The 20,720-nt window shown below is 41.9% G+C and overlaps 1 protein-coding gene across 6 annotated transcripts in view; it reads right to left on the reverse strand.

Moving 5' to 3' along the window:
* Positions 1 to 18,539, reverse strand: part of RNASEH2B (ribonuclease H2 subunit B) — a 69,378-nt gene extending 50,839 nt beyond the window's left edge. For 2 of the 6 annotated variants that reach the window (XM_081814899.1, XM_081814898.1), the window contains exon 1: positions 18,133 to 18,539. In XM_081814899.1, the coding sequence (XP_081671025.1) occupies positions 18,133 to 18,184 (52 nt within the window). In that variant the 5' untranslated portion in view covers positions 18,185 to 18,539. Of the gene's footprint in view, positions 1 to 7,910; positions 7,959 to 10,685; positions 10,823 to 17,532; positions 17,847 to 18,132 lie in introns of those variants that run through there. The other 4 variants (XM_081814896.1, XM_081814893.1, XM_081814897.1 and 1 more) reach the window with 4 other exon arrangements.
* Positions 18,540 to 20,720: the final 2,181 nt, after the last annotated feature.

Genomic DNA, 20,720 nt, shown 5'->3' on the forward strand with positions numbered 1-20,720 from the left:
GCTCACAAATACAGAGCTTCAGAATGCACTAGGTAAAAGCTCATAGAACACTCTGCCCCATTTCCAACCCCTGGAAATCGCTAATCTGTTCTCCATCTCTATAGTTTTGTGATTTTGAGAATGTTATATAAATGGAACCATACAGATTTAATTTTAAGAACCTTTTAAGACTTTCCTTTCTGCAACTTATAAAAATGTGAAGGATAAAGTTTAGCACTGTTAAAAACTTTTCCACAAAACTAAAACAAGCTGTGGTTTTTCCCTCCTTCACCCTGCCGTTTCTCACCATTCCAGCATCACTGTCTCCATTATGTCAAGGAACAGAAAAGGGGACCTCTGTCTTTAGCAATACACCCGTGATTTTACTTCAGTACTGTAGTAAACCTTTCAACTTTAACTTGGTGAATCATTATTGATTTTTTGTTTCCTTTTTTCAATAGAAAGTTCTGGTTCTAGTGATTCTTGCCAGCTCTCCTTCAGCCTTCCCATTCTTCCAGCGCTTAAAATAATTAAAATTTATAAACACCAAAAGTCTAATATATATATTTTTAACAACTATACAAGGGAAGCAGTGTTTCCATTTTTTCTCAGAAAGAGCACTAAATCCAGAGGATTAGCTATAACCTAAAATGTCAAACTGTAAGAACTTTGGAATTACTAAGTACAAATAAATACTGAAATTAATGTGTTCTGCTGCAAATGCCAGGGTTCTCTGAAATATACTTTGAGATGTATTAGTGTAGATAATGCTGAAATGTCTATGTAGTAGGTGAAAAAAGTCCTCTTTTCTCAGTTGTGTCAATAAAATAACCTGCTGTTGGACTGAATCTTTCAACACAGAATTCCAAGTGAGATGCTATCCTCAGGTTGTTTTACCTCATTAACGATAGAATGGATTTTAAAATTAATCTCTCCTGCCTACTTCACTCATTCATTTATTAACTATTGATTAGCAAAGCAGACCCAACCGGCTCCCATGAGGAGCTTTTGGATGTGCCCTGGAAGAGACAGATAATGAGTCAAACAATCATACAAATGTAGACTCCAAATGTAACAGCTGCTAAGAAGAAGAAATACATGGAATTTGAGACCTTAAGATAGAGGATACTACATAGATGAGTAGGTCTGAGAAGGCTTCTTGCACCTCCCATTAAGTTCTTTGCTTTGATGCCTAAGAAGTCAAAGGAATTATGCATTCACTTCACCAGTGAAATCTTCAGTAGGCTCCTGGGCCAAACTTAAGCCACAGAAGCGTTTTGTTTGATGTGCACGTTTGAAAAAATTTGCATTTAGGTGCCGATATTTGGAAATTGGGTTTTTACATAAAGTGAAGACTTCAAATATGTTTTCCCTAGATATGAAAAAAAATTACTAGGCAAAGATTTTGCCTTGCACAATCAAACCTGGCAACAACAAACGAACTTTGTCAAACTCCAACTACCACTTTCTAGTTCCCCTTAGTCCTCTGTACCATCTTGTATACCCACCTCATGGCCAGATGATTATCAGATGCCATGTATGTCTTCACTAAACCGCATTCTTGTCTGTAGAATCTATGTACCCACAGCACCAAGTATCAGGTGCTGAATAAGCATTACCATTTAGTAATAAACAACACCCTCTTATGGAATCATTTTTTTAATTACCAATCTTTATTTCGTTACCAATTTTCTGTTCCCAGCTCATGTACTATCCTAGGCACTAAGGATACAGCTGTGAATAAAACAAAGCCCCCTGCTCTCAGAGCAAGACTGCATTCATAACGTCTCTTTATCTGTCCCACCTCCACCCTCCACCCCCCACCCCCCACCCCCATCTATTTCTCCAGCCCACTTTATCAATGCCCATGCTCCACCGTCCCCTCTCAATCAACCAGTCTTACAGGGCAGGGACTAGGGCCCAGATCTACCAGATCCCGGAGGCCCTGGGTCCAGAACAGAAAATGCATTCCACAAAGGTGAGCCACTTACAAAATTTAAAATTTGCTAGGAGCCACATTAAAAATAGGTAAAGTAAGTGTTGATAATATATTTTACTTAACCCAATATATCTAAAGTATTTTCATTTCAACATGTAAAGAAAATTTCATATGAACTGTGTTAGCATAATGTTACCTGGGGATTTTTTATAGATGCCCTCTATCAGATTGAGAAAGTTCCTTATTCCTAATTTTTGGACTGTTTTTTAGGATGATATAGTGCCATATTTTCTCAAATGCTGTTTCTGTGGCTATTAAAATGGTTATGTGGTTTGGTGCTTTTATTTTATTAAAATGGTATATTATATTGATTGATTTTGGTATGTTGAACCAATATTGCATTCCTAGGATAAATCCCACTTGGTCACGGTATGTAATACATACTCTTTACATACTTCTGGATTTGGTTTGCTAGTTGTTGAGGACTTTTGCATCTATGTTCATAAGGGATATTGATCTGTACTTTTCCTATGCCTTTGCCTGGTGTTCGTATGAAAGTAATACTGGCCTCATAGAATGAGTTGGGAAATGTTCTCTCTCTTTCCTTTTTTGGGGAAAATTTTGTAAAGGATTCACATTCATATGTTCAACGTTTAGTGGAATTTACCAGTGAAGCTATGTAGGATTGGGCTTTTTTTCTGTGGGAAGCTTTTAACTTAATTTCTTTACGTGCTATAGGTCCATTCAGATTGTCTATTTCTTCCTGAGTTGGTTTTGGTGATTTATGCCATTCTAGGGCTTTGTCCATTTCATCTATGTTATCTATTTCCTTGGCATACAGTTGTTCGTAGTGTCCCCCACGATCCTTTTTAATTTCTGTAAGGTCAGTAGTAATGTCCCCTCTTTCATTCCTGATTTTAGTAATTTGAAACTTTTTTTTTCCTTGGTCATTTTAACTAAAGATTTGGTAATTTTGTCGATCTTTTCAAAAGGACCAACTGTGGTTTCAAAGATTTTTTTCTCTCTGTTGTTTTTCTATTCTCTACTTTATTTCTGCTCTAATCTTCATTCCCTTCCTTTCTATTTGCTTTGGGTTTGGTTTGTTCTCCTTTTTCTAGTTTCTTAAACTGGAAGTTTAGATTATTTGAGACCTTTCTCCTTTTTAGGCATATACAACTACATATTTTGCTCTGAACACTGGTTTACCTGCATCCTTTATGTTTTTTATATATTTTGTATCATTTTCATTCATTGCATTCATTTGATCCATTGGTTATTTTAAGAGTGTATCATTTAATTTCCACATATTTGTGAATTTCCCAAATCTCCTTCTGTTACTGCTTTCTATTTTCATTTCAGTGTTTTTGGAGAGCATATATTGTATAATTTCAATCCTTTTAAACATAATGAGTTTTGTTTTATGGCCTGTGATATAGTCTTTTCTATAGAATGTTTCATGTTCACTTAGGGAGAACGTGCATTCTATTGTTGAGTTTTCATTTCAGTTATTGTATTTTTCAACTCAAGAATTTATATATTCTTTTATAATTTCTATTTCTCTTTATCGATATACTCTATTTTGTGAGACTTCATTGTCATACTTTCCTTTAATTTTTAAGACATATTTTGTTTTAGTTCTTTAAATATATTTATAATAGCTGATTAAAATCTTAGCAGAATAAGTCCAACAACTGGGCCCCCTCAGGGACAGATTTTTTTCTCCTGTGTATAAACCTACCTTCCTTTTTCTTCAGGTGTCCCACACCTTTTTTTTTTTTTTTAACTAGACATTTTAGGTAATAATTAATGTGACAGTTCTGGAAATCAGACTTCCCTGCCCCAACTCCCCAAGATTTATTGTTGTTGCTGCTTTTTGTCATCATTGCAGTTGTTGCTGTTTGTTTAGTGACCTTCCTGGACTAATCCTATAAAGTCTGTATTTCCTGTAACCACTGATGCCTCAGTTAGTTTAATGGATAGCTAACGATTAGTCTGAGATTTCCTTAAATGTTTTGAACAAATAAGTCTCCCAACATTTGCTGAGGAGCTCTGCATGTGTTCTGGGACATGCCTGCAACACTCAAGTAATTTAAACTTCTGCCTTAGCTTTTATTAACTGCTTGCCTAAGACCTCAAAATCAGTCAGAAGTGAGAGATTAGGGCCTTGTCAGGTCTCTCCTGGGCATGCACACAGTCCTGTATACGTGCTCAGCCTTTTAATTTCCTAGGACTATGTCAGAGCTTTTCAAAGTCCCTTATGGGGATATCTTATCCCCCTATCTCTCTTTTAAGTTTTTGGCCAGGTCCTTATTTGCCCAACTGCTATTGCCCCCTCAGCAGCTGATATGTTAAACAATTGCCACTGATTATTTTTGACAAAGGCCCTGGGGACAGGATATTTCCTGCAGAGCAAGTTCTAAGCTCCAATCAAGCTTTTCCAGGGAACTATAAGACAGGTAAAATAGGGACAATGCTCTGGGAATGGGACTTTTTTTTTTTTTTAAAGATTTTCTTTATTTACTTAGAGAGAGAGACACAGCGAGAGAGGGAACACAAGCAGGGGGAGTGGGAGAGGGAGAAGCAGGCTTCCCGCAGAGCAGGGAGCCAGATGCGGGGCTTGATCCCAGGACCCTGGGATCATGACCTGAGCCGAAGGCAGACGCTTAACGACTGAGCCACCCAGGCGCCCCAAGGGAATGGGACTTTTTAAGATGCTCCAAACGAGGCCTGTCCAGTCCAGTGGTTGCAATGCTGCTGGTTTTTACACATACCATGTTTGCAAGACTGCTGGGTTTCAAGGTTACTGTAGACCTGAAGAGAGGGCTATGTGAGCAGTTCAAGTTACAATGCCACAAACCCTGCTTAATGAGATTCAGCAGTTTTTCTTGAATAAACACTTCTCAGATTGTTGGAAGATTTTGGCTAATTTCAAGAGTTTTGAAAAAGTTGATTTTGGCCATCTTTGCCAATGTTTTCATTGCCTTTATGGAGGAGTGGATTTACCCCCACTGGATTTTGAAGGCTTAGGATAAGTAAAGAACTCATATTGCTATAAGACTCAGATAAATTCTTTAGTCTACACCTGGCCTTAGGCACACAAAATTACTTGTGACTATAAATTAAAGGCGCTATGAAAGTTAAGAGGTTTTTTTAAGTTTTCACTAAAATGTGGAAAATCCTGGGTCATCCCATGGACCAATTCCTCACCCACAGGCTTAGAAGCGCCATCTTTTTTCTAACTTTTACCTACATCTAGCATAGCTGAAGGATAGCTAAATTAACTAAGGAAGAAAAAAATCTGCTTTTAGAATAATAAGAGGGGCACCTGGGTGGCTTAGTCGTTAAGCATCTGCCTTCGGCTCAGGTCATGATCCCAGAGTCCTGGGATCGAGCCCCATATCGGGCTCCTTGCTCAGCGGGAGCAAGCCTGCTTCTCCCTCTCCCACTCCCTCTGCTTGTGTTCCCTCTCCCGCTGTCTCTCTCTCTGTCAAATAAATAAATAAAATATTTAAAAAATAGAATAATGGGAAAGAATGAGAAAAGTAAGAGTGGGGGGTGCGGTGAAGGTTTCTCCTCTATTAACCTATTTTTAGTTGAGGCCTATTTCTTTGATAATGTCAGCATAGAAAGAGCACAAGATATGGAGACAGAGAGGTCCATAATCCACTTGCAGCTCCTCTTCTTGCTTAGCAGTATGAACTTGGGCACGATACTCAGACTCTGGTTGACTCAGTTGTTTCATTTATAAAATGGGCATAATAATAATTATTATTTTATAGGTTTTTCTTCAGCTTAAAGTGCCTAGAATTTGTAATAAGTGCTCAATTAAAAACCAGTTTCCTATCTCTCAATGATATGGAAACATCAAGAATATGTAGAGAATAATAAGATCAAAATATAAAAGTCAAAGAAATTCTAAGCACAGAATTATCTAAGGGGCTATCAATTAGCTTTCCAAGAAGAGATTAAATTAGGACCTTTAAAAAGGATATCTTTTTTAAAAAGCCAAAATATAATGCATTTTATGTGTGAAAATTAAGATCATATATAGTAAAGTTCCCAGTTTTTGGCACATGTGATATGCTCAATAAATGTTACATGAATGTGTTGTTTGATTTTGGAAAAATCTCAGTAAGAAATGGTAAAACAAGTTTTGATACTTAACAAGTTAAACTTCATTTATCTAGAAAATTGACTCATATGAAACACCTTCTTCTAAAACTATTCTGAATAAGGTAAGACTTCAAATCATATCTTTTTTAAAGATTAGGCTTTACACTTTATTTATTTATTTTTTTGGCTGTTTTCTCTTACATAAGAGATGACATAAGCCATGCTGGCCAAAAGAGTGTTTTCACAAAAATAAAAAAAATGCAGACAAATCAGAAGCGGGTACTCAGTCTTTCTGGTCATTTCGGACTCAGTAATATCTTAAACTTCCCAATTGCCTCCAGCCCTGCCACTCTAGCTTCTTACACCTAACCAATTCCAAAGCAGTTTTCTCATGGTCTTTGTGTTTTCTATAAAGATGCAATTTTATGTCCCACTGGTCACCATTAACCCTAGCAGCAAATCTTCCATCTGTTTACCATCCTAATCTAAATACCTCAACAGAAAGGACTTTCCTGACATTTGAACTTTAAAGAAAACATACCAGTGATAAAGAGACAACTGTGTCCAGTGAATGTTAACGAATAATAGCTAATATGTATTGGGCATTTCCTACACACCAGGCAATGTCCTCGATATGTTACATAATGTTATCCTTATAACATCTCTATGAAGTAAGTACTATTTTGATTTCCATTTTTTTGCGTGAGAAACTTGCCCCAAGTTAGGAAACCTGCTGAAGGTCACGAGCTACTTCACTGTACATAGAGCCAAGAATAAACTCAGGCAACCAACAGTTGACACTATGATGCTTTAGAGAAACTCTTAATCCTCAATCTCATCCGTCTTAACTCAGAAAACACAAGCTGCAGCTCTGAAGCACAATAACTATCTTGTACAGCTGTTCTCTTATGACACAGACGTCTCAAACTCATCTGTCTCCTCTTGTGTCCTGTCCGACCTTGAGGACCAGAGAGTCATCTAATCAGCCACCCCCACTCCAGTGCAGCCAGTTTCCCACACTGCCAGGGGTGTGTGCAGCAGAAGTAAAAGGGGGGGGGGTGGCTGGGGAAAGTGAGAAAGAGAAAAGGGTTGGATCAAAAAAGACATAAATCAAGGATGAGAGAAATCTGTTGCGGGATACAAGAAACATCCAGTGATAAACTATAGATAAAGTCAAGCTTGACCAAATGCGAGAAAAGAAAACTGATCTTCCCATTAGAGAATACAATATCCTATACATAACCACATACAACCCCAAGGCTTCTGTGATAACTTGAGTACACAGCATGGATCAATGCATGGACTTAACCATTCTGTAACATTGAGAAGTTAGTCAGGAAGTCTTGTAGAAGTCAAAATGGAACATTATTTTTCATCTCCAGACTACATGGGGTAGGTGATACAGTTGATATGAAGTTATTTATCAACCAGTTTTTAAACTTGGCAGCTCTTTTTTTTTTTTTTAAAGATTTTATTTTTTATTTATTTATTCATGAGAGACAGAGAGAGAGAGAGAGAGAAGCAGAGGGAGAAGCAGGCTCCCCAGGAGCAGGGAGCCCGATGCGGGGCTCGATCCCAGGACCCTGGGATCATGACCTGAGCCGAAGGCAGACGCTTAACCGTCTGAGCCACCCAGGCGCCCTTGGCAGCGCTTTCTTATCCCTCTCTTGGTTAAGACAAGTGTCTTCACATCATTTAGAGTTCAAAGACATGAGACAGGAGAGAGAGCCACCTTTTTGCCAAGTGTTCTTATGACTTGGAAGCAATGGACATTTGTTCATGGTCCTGTCTGATTTTTGGCACACAGCAGATAAGCTCTGAGAAACACACATCCACCGTTACATGGAAAAGAAAGAACAGACATCAAAGCACCACTTACTTTATTTTTAGATACCATATCAAGCCTATTCAGCTTTCTTAAGAAGATCTAATAGGAAAGAAAAAAAAAAAATGAGCGCATCACTCTCATGCTCATGCAATACAGTGACCTAAATAGGTTCCAGTTTATTTTCTATAGTCATCAGCCATCAGATCATAATCAACCCCCTTGTTTCCCGTCTCTTTGATCGCCAGGGATAGCTCCTTGGAGACACTTGGTTAGGACACAAATACAATGCATGCAAGACAAATCAGCATAATCTTCAAGTCACTTGCCACTTCCAGGAATGCTAATTTCAGCAATAACTATATGTCTTCCCTTCCCAAGATGTTACCACTGCCATCAAAGAGATCTGAGTCATGTTCTTGGCTTTGAAGCTCTCAGCTTCCTTAAACACTACAGGAGACAAACCAAGAAAGCTAGAGAGAGGCATGCACCAGACGAATAATTTTCAAGTTATGGGTTCCTCTAAGAATATCTTTTTAATTTTGAAACTTGGAAGAAAAAAGAAAAAAAAAAAGAAGAACTGGCCTTCGCCAAGACCATAGAAGATAAAATCTCCATTTTCTCAGGGCTGTCCCTATCAGTAGCCGTGTTTCTAGGATTGGCCTCTGTGCTGAAGAAGAAACTGATGAAAAACTTCAGGTGTGCAGCCAATTCAGAGCCACAGAGACCAACAGTACATTGAGATGGAGCTCAGCTCTTGAAATATCTGGGAAGCAGGAAAATTCTGGAGAGGCTGAAAGGACAGACTTGACTGGGATGTCCAATCATAACCAGGGCTAACTCCAGATTAGGGGATATGCCTGGTCACTGGTCATCAACCTGACATGCAAGGGAACCCCAGCCTTTCTGATCCTCCCACCTCTCCCACCCTGGTGAGGTACCACCATTCGGTCAGCAGAGTGGCACATAGCAGGGGTCCTAGAGGACTGAGGAGAGCCTTGAATCTCTGCCATTTAGTTCCTGTTGAGTGTTGGACAGATGATCTGACTTCTCGGAGTCTTGTAAAATGGTGATTATAAAGCTTGCCTTGACTACTTCCCAAGGCCATGGAGAGGGTCAACTACAATCACATACATCAAAGTGTAGTGCGAAGGTGTAGGAGCTAGAAGATACAGGCCCTAGAAGATGGGTTTCCTAAAAATTATATAAACCCTGAGTAAATGAACAGCCCAAATCTACTTCTTCATACAATAAACCTCTGCCCCACCTATATGCCATCCAGTCAAAGAGACCACCAATAACTGAGAAACTGAGAATGCTCGGCTGAGACGAGCCTGGTCCCATGCGGCTCTGGCACATGGGTGCGTGAGGGCAGTGGCTAGCTCTTGTGGTGCCTAGCCTCACCTTCCCTTCTCCTGGAAAAGTGCTCCTTACCCTCAAGCACCCCTCCATCCTCCCCGTCTCCCACCTGCTGCTGTAGTGGAGCTTGCCCCTCATGGCTACAGCTAATAGGGGGTGCTGGGGTTGCATGTGATCGCAGTGGGGCCAGTCAGAAGGCTGTCTTGAAACAAGAAATAAGAGAAGAGGGGCAGCTTCTCCCAGCAGACACCAGGAGATCTGAGGCTTGGGTGCAGTGTGCAGCCTGTTTTCCATGAAGTGGAGGACGCTGGTTTGAGCAGAGGAAGTGAACTCTCAGACAGGCAGACGCTCTGGACCTCTCGGTGCTGCAAGGCATAGTTCCAATGTTCTGAGACTCTTCACCCTGCCCCTGTCCCCGACACCCAGCTGGCCCTTCCTAGGAATAGATGACCTGGCTAGGAAACTCCTAAAGAAGTATGGGCCAGGTTTTGTAACACAAGTAGGACGGACTGACTCTACTACATTAAACAGTAATTTCCATACTAAGGCAGACTGACTCATGGTCCATTCAAACTGTCATCCTATTTATGGCAAGCACCCCAAGGGATGTTTGCAGGAGGCCGTGGTTGTCCTGAAAACTTCTACCTCGAATGGCTTTTGAAGAATCCCAGCTGGCCATTGTGCCCACTACAGTTCTGTGAATTTATGCTCACCTCTCTGGCATCCATTTGTATTTTCAGTCTTTACCCACTCTTAAAGATAACCGATCCAAAATATGTACACTGTGAAGCAGTACTTATTTGGTATATTTGTTACAATAGAAATAAACTTGTAAGTAGAAAGAGTAAATAGTGAAATACGGGTAAAAATAGAAAAATGAGAAAAAAATTAAGAACACTGACTTTATACTAGAATACACACAATATATAAAGACTAGAAAGAAATATTTCCAAAATTGTTATTTCTCAGTGGCAAGATGATAGATGATTTTCTTCTTTATATTTTTCTGTCTTACTAAAGGGTATGTAATAGTATTCTAATAAAAGAAGTTACCAAAAGAAAACTGGGAGAAAAATGTCTAAATGAAGATTTAACTGGTCAAAACAGCAACTGATACAGCAGAGCCTCACCAAATGTCTTAGGCTCCTGCAGGAAATCAGCTCTGGCTAGAGACCTTGGCCAACTCGGATCCTAGTTGTTTCAGAGGCAGATAATAAAACAGGAATGAGAACACACAGATCCGACCCTTTCAGCACTCAGCCCATTCCACTCAGCGACAATCATACCTGGAAAGGAAAGTTACCTTTTAAAGATATTTAAAAAGCACATACAAAGGACTTCTGGACAAAAAGGCTGAAAGTCTAAGTGGCATGCTCCTTTCAGAGACACTGGGCAAGGGTGGGCTCTGAAGCTTAAGGCCAAGGTGCCCAGCAATGAGCAGCTGATGGTGGTGACACAGGAAGTACACACCTGGATTCTCTCCAGCCACTGGCATGTACTGGGGGTTCAATACATCTTTATATAAAAATGATGGCTAACTGGGGCGCCTGGGTGGCTCAGTTGGTTAAGCATCTGACTCTTGATTTCAGCTCAGGTCATGATCTCAGGGTCGTGAGTTCAAGCCCCGTGTTGGGCTCCATACTAGGTGCAGAGCCTACTCAAAAAAAAAAAAAAATGATAGCGAACCAAATAATCATGATGAAATGTGTAGGTAGGTTCAAGAAGTACCACTAGCTTGCTCACTAACATCAGAGAGTCTCAGAGGGAAGATGTCTTGGAGGAGCTGTGGGCTGAGTTTAAAGGATTAGTAGGCATTTGCCAGGCAGAGAATGTGAAGAGCAGACAGAGGTCCAGGTAGACCCAAAGTCATGGGCATTAAAAGAAAGAGACATTGTATAACCCCAATATCCCTCAGTATTTTACTGAATGTTACAGTGAATAAGTAGTATGAGTACATAGTGAAATAAAGGCAGAAACTGAAAAATGAGAAAAATTTAAGAATACTGGAATTCATTTTGTGATCCATACAATGGCTTAGCTTTGTGGAAACTAAAGTTGAACTGAGCCTTGAAAAAGGATAGAGTTTGGGTAGAAGTGGAAAAGGAGGACAAAGGGCAGTGTAACAAAGACTGCAGGAAAAAAATGGAATGTGAGACATTTTTCCTTTCAGTGAATGTTTACTGGATGCTTACTCTGTCCCAAGTCTGGGGCTAAGAGCTTGGGGTGCAAGAAGAGCTTAGGAGGCTGGGACTGTTCTCCCCACTGTAAAGATAAAGAAATTGAGGCTTTACAAAGAGGATGCAATTTGTTGAAGGACATAGAGCCAATAAATAGCATAAGCCTAGTTTTAGGTGTGTTTTATTATAACACTTTAGAAAATATTGATGAGTTGTTTGTTTCTTAACATCATGGTGAAAGCTTAGAGGATATGGGGGAAATCCATGCAGCTCCTTTTCTGCTATTCAAATTAAAAATTATGTCTTCTTTAAGTAAATACCCAGTAGTGGAATTACTAGATCTTATGGTAGTTCTACTTTTAATTTTTTGAGGAAGCTCCATACAGTTTTCCACAGTGGCTGCACCACTTTGCATTCCCACCAACAGTGCATGTGGGTTTCTTTTTCTCCACATCCTCGCCAACACTTATTATTTCTTCTTTTTGATTCTAGCCATTCTGACAGGTGTAAGGTGATATCTCATGGTGGTTTTGATTTGCATTTTCCTGATAATGACTGATGTTGAGCATCTTTTCCTGTGCCTGTTGGCCATCTGTATGTCTTCTCTGGAAAAATGTCTATTCAGGTTTTCTGCCCATCTTTAAATCAAATTATTTGGGTTTTTTTTTTTTTTTTGATGTTGAGTTACAGCAGTTCTTTATATATTTTGGAAATTAACCCCTTATTGGATATATTATTTGCAAATATAGTCTCCTCTTTTGTAGGTTGCCTTTTTGTTTGGTTGATGGTTTCCTTCACTGTGCAGAAGCTTTTTATTTTGATGCAGTCAAATTTTTTTAAAAGCTTTTTATGTTGATGTGCTTTTGTTTCCCTTGCCTTAGGAGACATATCTAGAAAAATGCTATTATAGCCATCCCTATGTTTATTGCAGCATTATTTACAAGAGCCAAGATATGGAATCCAAGTGTCCATCAACAGATGAATGGGTAAAGAAGATGTGAGATATATATATAAAATAGAATATTACTCAGCCGTGAAAAAGATAAGATCTTGCTATCTGCAACAAATGGATGGATCTAGAGTGTTTTATACTAAGTAAAATAAGTTAGACAGAGAAAAATACCATGATTTCACTTACATGTGGAATATAAAAACAAAACAAAACAAACAAAAAGCAGAAACAGACCTATAAATACAGAGAACAAACTGATGATTGCCACAGGGGAGGCGGGTGGGGGGTAGACAAAATGGGTGAAGGGGAGTGGGAGATCCAGGCTTCCAGCTACGGAATGAACACGTCATGGGGATAAAAGGTACAGCATACAAAGTATAGAGTCAATGGTATTATAATAGCATCGCATGGTGACAGATGGTGGCCACATTTGCGGCGAGCACAGCATAAGGTATATATAGAGTTGTTGAATTATTATGTTGTGCACCTGAAACTAAGGTAACATCGTGCATCAACTATACTCAAATGAAAAAAGTTATAAACATTTCTTACTCTCCTTTTATGAAAAATTTTTTCTGCCCTGGAGGATAAATATGTAAGAGTTATAAGTTCTTATAAATGTCCTAAATCTTTCAGAACAATTACTAACAGGACAACATCAGGCTCAGTTTGATTACACCAACTGACAACTGATTAAGTCCACCCCCTTCAGAACATGCTCCGCCAGCAAAGGGACCAGATCTAATGGCCATCTGAGAAAGGTCAGTGGGGGTCCCACCAAAAACAACTTTGTAAAGACAAAACCAGCCTCGGGATTTGTGTGGGAAATATCAAACATGCTCCATGCTGGAGAATTCAGAGACTCCCACACTGCTGAAGGCCTGCAGAAGACTATTCAGTAAAAGACAAATCTTCCAAGAAGCTGAACTTAATTAGTCAGAGGTTGTCTAAAATCAGCACTTGAATTATTCCCCATCCCTCACCAAGCTAAGCACAGGTTCCTCCCCTGTGAATAAGCTCTTCTGAAAGTAAGGAGGTTTTCAGCCCACAAGCTATATTTCCAAACACAAACATGCACGCATGCAAACAGTGTTGCCAAAGAACAAAAAACCGGCTTAGATTTTTCTTCTGAGATTAACCCTGTGCCCTTACCTAAGTAAAGGAGGAAAAAAGTTCTATGTGTTTTTTTCAGGGTCACTGAGAAGTCATTTAGGTCTAAGCAATTCTTCCTTTATCATATACTTTCTTTTTTTTTTTTTTTTAAAGATTTTATTTATTTGAGAGAGAGAGCATGAGCGGGGGAGGGTCAGAGGGAGAAGCAGACTCCCCGCTGAGCAGGGAGCCTGATGTGGGACTCGATCCCGGGACTCCAGGATCATGACCTGAGCTGAAGGCAGTCGCTTAACCAACTGAGCCACCCAGGCGCCCTACCATATACTTGCAACTGTTACTTTTTTTTTTTTCTCCAAATAAGAGGTGTTTCTTGTGGGCTTACTAAAAAGCTATAGGACTCTAATCAGAAATAACATTAATATAAATGGTCTCTACCACTAAATAGGAAAATCAGTTTTGCCTTTTAAATTTGATTTCTTTTTTAATCATTTAATTAGAACATAGTTCTAAAGCCCGCATTCATCTAATGCTTTCAAATCTATTTTTGTATTCTATTTGGAGAGACAAATCTGATATTATTATTTGTATTATCATGCTGACTCTCATAAAAGGCTCATTAATATATTTGGAATGACTAAGGCAGGCAGGCCACCTGTGATTCTTATTTCCCAAAAAGCAACCCATCCTCTAACCCCGCAAGAGCTGACATTACTCATGCTGTGGGGAAATAAGTAACAAATATGACTCTCCCTAAAATACTTTCTAACGTGTGTTTTCTTGAGATAAAGGGGAATAACGTCACTGCAAAAACTTGTCTACAGCTGAACATGGGATGTGGTCTACTTTGATCTGGGGGCTGTTTAATCAGGGGGCCGGCTGAGAGATGCTTTCAAACTAAGCTAGCCCGAATGAATTTAGTGGTCCTGAGATCATTTCTGTCCTTCCTTTTGTCCCTCACACAACATTAGGGTTTCCCAATGTTCTGACATCTACTTGGAGCTGGTGCAGTGACAGGGTTCAGCCATGCCAGCAATCCACACAATCTCGTATCCTACACTCAGTGAACCTGTTCCCAGCCCACCTTTCACGTTGGGGCCCATTCCAACTTAGCAGAACTGACCAGTGTACAAAACTTGCACTAGAGAAAAATATTAAAAATATGACTTAAACATTTACTTTTGGGGCAGCAAAGGGATAGAAACTTATACCAAATTTTTAAAAATAGAGATGTTAATGGTCTAGAGATGTTACAGTAACTAAAACTGCAAATAGGCTAGTACCCCCAGGCCATTTTGGAGAAACCTTTAAGACTATTCCAAACTACAAGAAATGCTTACCTTGCTGAAATGGGAAGCAGTTCTGTCCCCACCGACCTATGAAAGTCAAGGGCCTAAGTCGGGCTACTTCACAAGTATCCCTTCCAAGTTCCAGCTTTTGTTTTTCTGGGACATTCGACTTCTCCAAAGAAATTGAAAACAAGAGGCCTAAATAGTGCTTTTTAATATATCCTTCAACATATAACACAGTGTAATTATAGGCAACTTGATAAACAACACGAATTAAATGGCAGGAAAAAAGTATCATTCCAAGGTCCACTGGCTTTGCATTTGTCTCATGGATCAATCTCTAAAGTTCTGTTTGCCTCTTGGTTAATGTGCTCATGTTCCAGTATACAGAGTAAGCTCTTCGGATCCCAGAAAGTTTCTAAAACTGAGTAAAACTGCTTCCACCAAATGCTTTTGAAAAATTCTTAATTTTTGTTTTCTTTCTTAAGAGCCCAACTTCACTGTAGCTATGGTGCTCACTCCAACCAGGATATAGTCTCCTTCTCTCAAATGTACAACTTACTGGGGCTGACTTCTCATCTGCTAGGAAAAAGAGAAAACACCAACAAGTACGTATCTGTGAAGACAGGCCTCCTGGCCTGTGCTTCCACGTGCACCCCTGATATTAATTCTGGCCCCCACAAAGACAGCTACACCTGAAGCTGGCCAATCCTGCCTCGTAGCCCACTCCCAAGGGCTGTCTCAGTGCAGGAACAGTGGTGTCCGCACACCAGCAGCATCGGCTTCACCTGGGAACTTGTTTGAAATGCACATTCTCGAGCCCCATCCCAGAACCAGGGAATCAAAAACTCTGGGGGTGGGGCCCAGTTGCCCAGGTGACCAATGCCCTCAAGTCTGACCAATGTTCGTCCACTCAGAACCTGCAGGTGGCAGTAAAGGCCGGCTAGAAGGACAGGAGCAGGAAGCTCAAGTTGTGTTACAGAACCTGCCTGCCTGACAACAGGGTCCTGAACAGCCGGCTCAGCCTTCTGCAGTAAGTCCAAAGGTCATAGGACATCTCAGCTTTGAACAGGAATTGGACTGAAATTCTCACAGCCCAGCAGTAAACACATTAAACCTACAATTTTCAGGGATGCAATCGATACTCAATTATTTTGAAGGTTTTTGTGTTTAATACAGTGAGGATACAAACACACCTCAAGAATGAAAATGTAGGGGCACCTGGGTGGCTCAGTCGTTAAGTGTCTACGTTCGGCTCAGGTCATGATCCCAGGGTCCTGGGATCGAGCCCCGCATCGGGCTCCCTGCTCAGCGGAAAGCCTGCTTCTCCCTCTCCCGCTCCCCCTGCTTGTGTTCCCTCTCTCACTGTCTCTCTGTCAAATAATAAATAAATAAAAATCTTTAAAAAAAAAAAAAAAGAATGAAAATGTCAATACCGATTAAACAGAACAAAATAAGAAACTCAAATTATCATCAGCCCTTGTGTGTACCTGAATCATAACAAGGCCCTTCATTCTGAAAGAATGATTAGAGTTCCTACCCTCAAAATCTCATCGAATTGATGTGATAAAGGCAAGAAGAGGATTTTTCTAACGTAAAGCATGTATCCACATAGGCCTTTGCTAGATTCTGCCAAAACCCTGAATTTTGCTTTAATGGTTTTAGTATACAAACATCTGTAGTGAGGATGTGGACCAATGGGAACTCTCATACACTGCAGGTGGGAGTATAAATCGGTATAACCACTTCGGAAAACCGGTTAGCAGCATCTACTAAAGCTGAACATACAGGTACCCAGAACCAGCAATTCCACTCCTGGGTATACACCTCAGGGAAATGAGTGCCTCTGTCTACCAAAAGCCTCATAAAACAATGTTCTTAGAAGTGTAACTCAAAATAGTTACAAACTGGAAACAATCCAAATGCCCACCCACAGTGGAGGAAATAAACATGGATGTTCATACAATAAAGTATACACAGCAATGAAAACACAAACCAACCGATAAACGAAACCACTGCTACACACAATATGGATGAATTTCACAGATATAATGCTGAAAGAAGCCAGACCTAAAGGAGTACACACTTATCCAAACAGGCAAAACAAATTTCTAGAGACAGAGGTTATCATAAAGGTTACTAAAGCTATCTAGCAACAGACATGAGCTTGCTGAAAAAGTTCTACACCTTGACTTGGGGGATCATTACAGGGGTGTATACATATGTATACATAATGAAAATACAGGGGTGTATTCATTGAATTGCACTTAAATTTGTATACTGTATGTTATACCTCTTTATAAAGGAAGAACAAGTTAAACATACACACAAAAATCATTCTTGACGGACTGTCACACAGTAATTTTCAATATTCATTATAAAAGTCGAGGTTGCTGGGTAACTATAACATCATCAGAGTATTATTTGCTGTAAAAATAATGCATTTGCTGAGTTAAATCTAAAAATTAAATACAGTGAGCAAAGGATTTTCCTTATTTCCAGTGTTTTGCCATCACATCAATGTATCATCCTTTAAGAGGGCCAAACTTTTGACTTGCACTCCCTAGTCCCAAACTCCTTTTTACCTGACACTTACTGGAGCCCATCGTGTGGAAACTGACTATCCATTATTCCAAGCTCCTGCAGACCCTGGATGGCTCCTCATCACCCAGGGGGAGGCTGAAAAGGCTTGGCGCCAGCATTCCTGTCATGATCTACCCACCTGAATTTCTTTGAACCACCTTTGTCCTAACCCCTATCACCATCTGGCTTCCCTCCTGCATACCCACCCAAGGCCTGGCCCAGGGCTGGGGCCCTGTTAAAAAAGTGCAGTGTCCGAGCTTTTTCCGGGTCCACTGGATCCGATCCAGTGGGAAGCTAGAGGCGGCCACCTGCTGAGCGCGGAGAACGGGGGACAGCAAACTGCACCCTAAAGCAGACACTCCAGGGCCCCACAGCGTGCAGCGAGACCCTGAGCCCATGTCGTTTCCCGCAGGCCTGGGCCACTCCTGCGGCCCATCCCAGCATAGGCAATACGCTCGGTCCGTTTCTGCGCTTTCGGATTTGGGTTGCGAAAACGGCAGCTAGCTGTAACCAGCGACCAAGATGAGGAGAAACGCTTTGGGAAGGGAATCCCGTCCCGCACCCGCATCCGAGGGGCGCGCAGCACCACTGCCCACGGCGCGTGGCTCCGCGCGGGTAGCGCGACCCGCTGGGGTGCGCGCGTCGGACCGCCGGCGCCGAGGGCCGACGGGGGGGCGCGCCCCGCCGCTCCAGGTGGAAGTCCGGCCGCGCGCCGTCCTCGTCGGCCGCTCCGCGCGCTCTCGGGCCGGGCGGGGCGGGCGGGAGGCCGGGCGAGGCGCGCCGCCGCCCGGGGCGGGCGTGTTTACCTGGAAGCAGGAATACATGTTGCCGGGCGCGAGCCCCGTTTCCACAGTCCATGCCGCCCGCGTTCTCCGCGGGGCGCGAGCCCGACGCCTGCAGGCCCGGCGGCGGTAGGCCTCACCCGCGGGGCGCGGGGCCTGCTAGGAGCCGGGGGAAAATGGCGGGAGAAGGGTCTATTCCGGGTAGGGCCGCGCGCCGAGGCGCCGGCAGAGCCCGGGAGGCGGCCCGCGGGGACGAATTTACTTTCGTTTCCGGAGCCAGCCAGCTGCGCCTGTTAAGTTTTTAAATTTAGCGCCAGGCCGAGGCGGCACGAGTGGTGGCGCGTCGCCCGCCGGCAGGGGAAGGGTCGCGGCCTCTCCCCTCCGCGGCGCGGCCAGTGGTAGGTGCTCACCGAGGGCGCCGAGTGACGCGGCGCGCGGGGCGGCCGCCCTGGGACGCGGAGGCGGGAGGGGTAGCCTCGGCCCGCAGAGGGGTGGCGCGGCCGGCCGGGAGGTTCCCAGGGGCGAGAGCCGGGGAGGCCGGGTCCCCGGGGAGCGGAGCCCCAGAACCGAGGAACCGCCATCCCCGGAGGGCTGGAGGATTCGCGCACACCGAGCAGGGAGGAAGAGCCTGCGGCAGGTCCATGTTTAGGGCAACAGCTCTCCTATCCTAAGCCTGATGTCACTCTTCTCAGTGTATCTTGCTCATCAGTTGCGTTCTGCTTTGGAATTAATGCCGTAACGCGTTGTAAGCAGTCCTCAAATTGGGTTTAGCCTTCACCACTAAACAGAAGTGTACAATTTGAGGCTCAAAATACGAATTTGTTATTTTGGAAGACTCTTAGTAATGAGTTAAAAATTACATTTGAAAAGCGTTGTTTAGAAAGAGCCGTGAAATTTGGGGATTTAAACTTCGAAAAATAAAATTTTGTTTGAAAAAGTGGTGCCTGATACATGGTTTTTAAAAGGAAGATAATAAATGCATCTCTCATACTTTAAAGAAAAATAGGTCTCCCTCCTCCCCCAGATCCCCAATCCCCCTCCCCAGATCCCTAGTCCCCCTCCCCAGGGGCAATTACTGTTAACAGTTTCTCGTCTGTTCTTCCAAAATTTTTCCATGCACATACAAGTCCATGTCTTACTTTTTTGCACAAGTGTAAGAATAGTATTACATAACTTTTAGTGCACTTCACTTTTCTTGAAGACAGTTAAATCTGGCAGTACTAGATCTCGGCCTTCTGAAAAGGGTTTTAATTTCAATTCCATTCCCCGTGGGGGGTGGCAAATGCAGTTGAAGTCAACTGCAGAACACACCTCTCTGGCTGAGGAGGGACATCCAGGTGCCAACGCTGGAACAGGCAACAGATTAGTATTTCTCTGATCTCTTTCCTCCCCCAAGATTATACCATGGGAAGAGTTATGGTGTGTAAGCTAAATCCCCAGGCACACCATAATCATTACTAACAGCTACAAGAGAAACGTTACCCACAGTTCCCTCGCTCTGACATGCAGAGTTGTTTTCATTCTTCTCTGATCCTTTCCAGCCGTTGGCTTTATGAATATGTATTTGTTATGTGGTTTTTTTCACGGAGTAAAGACAATTTTGTCTGCTTTTCTCCCTTAACATTGTATAAACATATTTTCCATGGCATCCAGAATATTGTTAATGGAGACATTATTTCACACTGCTAATGTACCAGGGTTACTTAACCATTCCCTAGTGCGCAATATTTAGGTTATTTCAGCCTGTTATTATAAATAATGCTTCAGTGCATACTGTCCATGGACTTGGTGAAGTTCAAAGAAAGGAACTAGATGTACACGTAGCAACATGGATGCTTCATATCAAGAGAAAAAAAAAGTTAGATGCAGGACTAGATTTACAGCAGAATATCAAGTAGATAAATTAAAAATACACATACAACAACACTCTATCTTTTTTTTTTTAAGGTTTTATTTATTTATCTGACAGAGCAAGAGAGCATAAGCAGGGGGAACCGTAGAGGGAGAGGGAAAGCAGGGCTCCTGCCGAGCAGGGAGCCTGATGTGGGGCTCGATCCCAGGACCCTGGGATCATGACCTGAGCCGAAGGCAGACACTTAACCATCTGAGCCACCCAGGTGCCCCATCACTGTATCTTTTATAAGGATACATGCACCTTTAAGACCATGTATCAAACACATAAGGAATGGTCTTCAAAATGGAGGGGAATGGGATAAAGGACAGATAAGGAATGAGGGGGCAAGAAAAATCATAAGAGGGACCAGTGCGCACATGGGCAACTGTCAACTATGTTTTATGAATGAGAGTATAATTAATTCTCTGACATTTAGGTCCAGGGACAAAAACTTTTTTTTTTTAATTTGTTGCAGCAAACATTTCTAAAAAATTTCCTTTATCCACTTAAAAAATTTATTTTAGTACCTTCTTGGAAGGCATACCAGTGGTGATACAGGAAAACAACTTGTCCTCGGGGTAAATAAAGTCCAAGGTATTAAGCTTGGAACACAGGGACCTTGAGATCTGGTCCTCACTTGCCCCTCCAGCCACACTTCCCACTGCCTCCCACCCTGTCCACAGTCTGGCCACGAGGACCTGCCCTTGTCACATCTAGC

The sequence above is a fragment of the Leptonychotes weddellii genome, chromosome 3 (genome assembly GCF_054177405.1).
Source record: "Leptonychotes weddellii isolate Sample4059 chromosome 3, ASM5417740v2, whole genome shotgun sequence".
Taxonomy (NCBI): domain Eukaryota; kingdom Metazoa; phylum Chordata; class Mammalia; order Carnivora; family Phocidae; genus Leptonychotes; species Leptonychotes weddellii.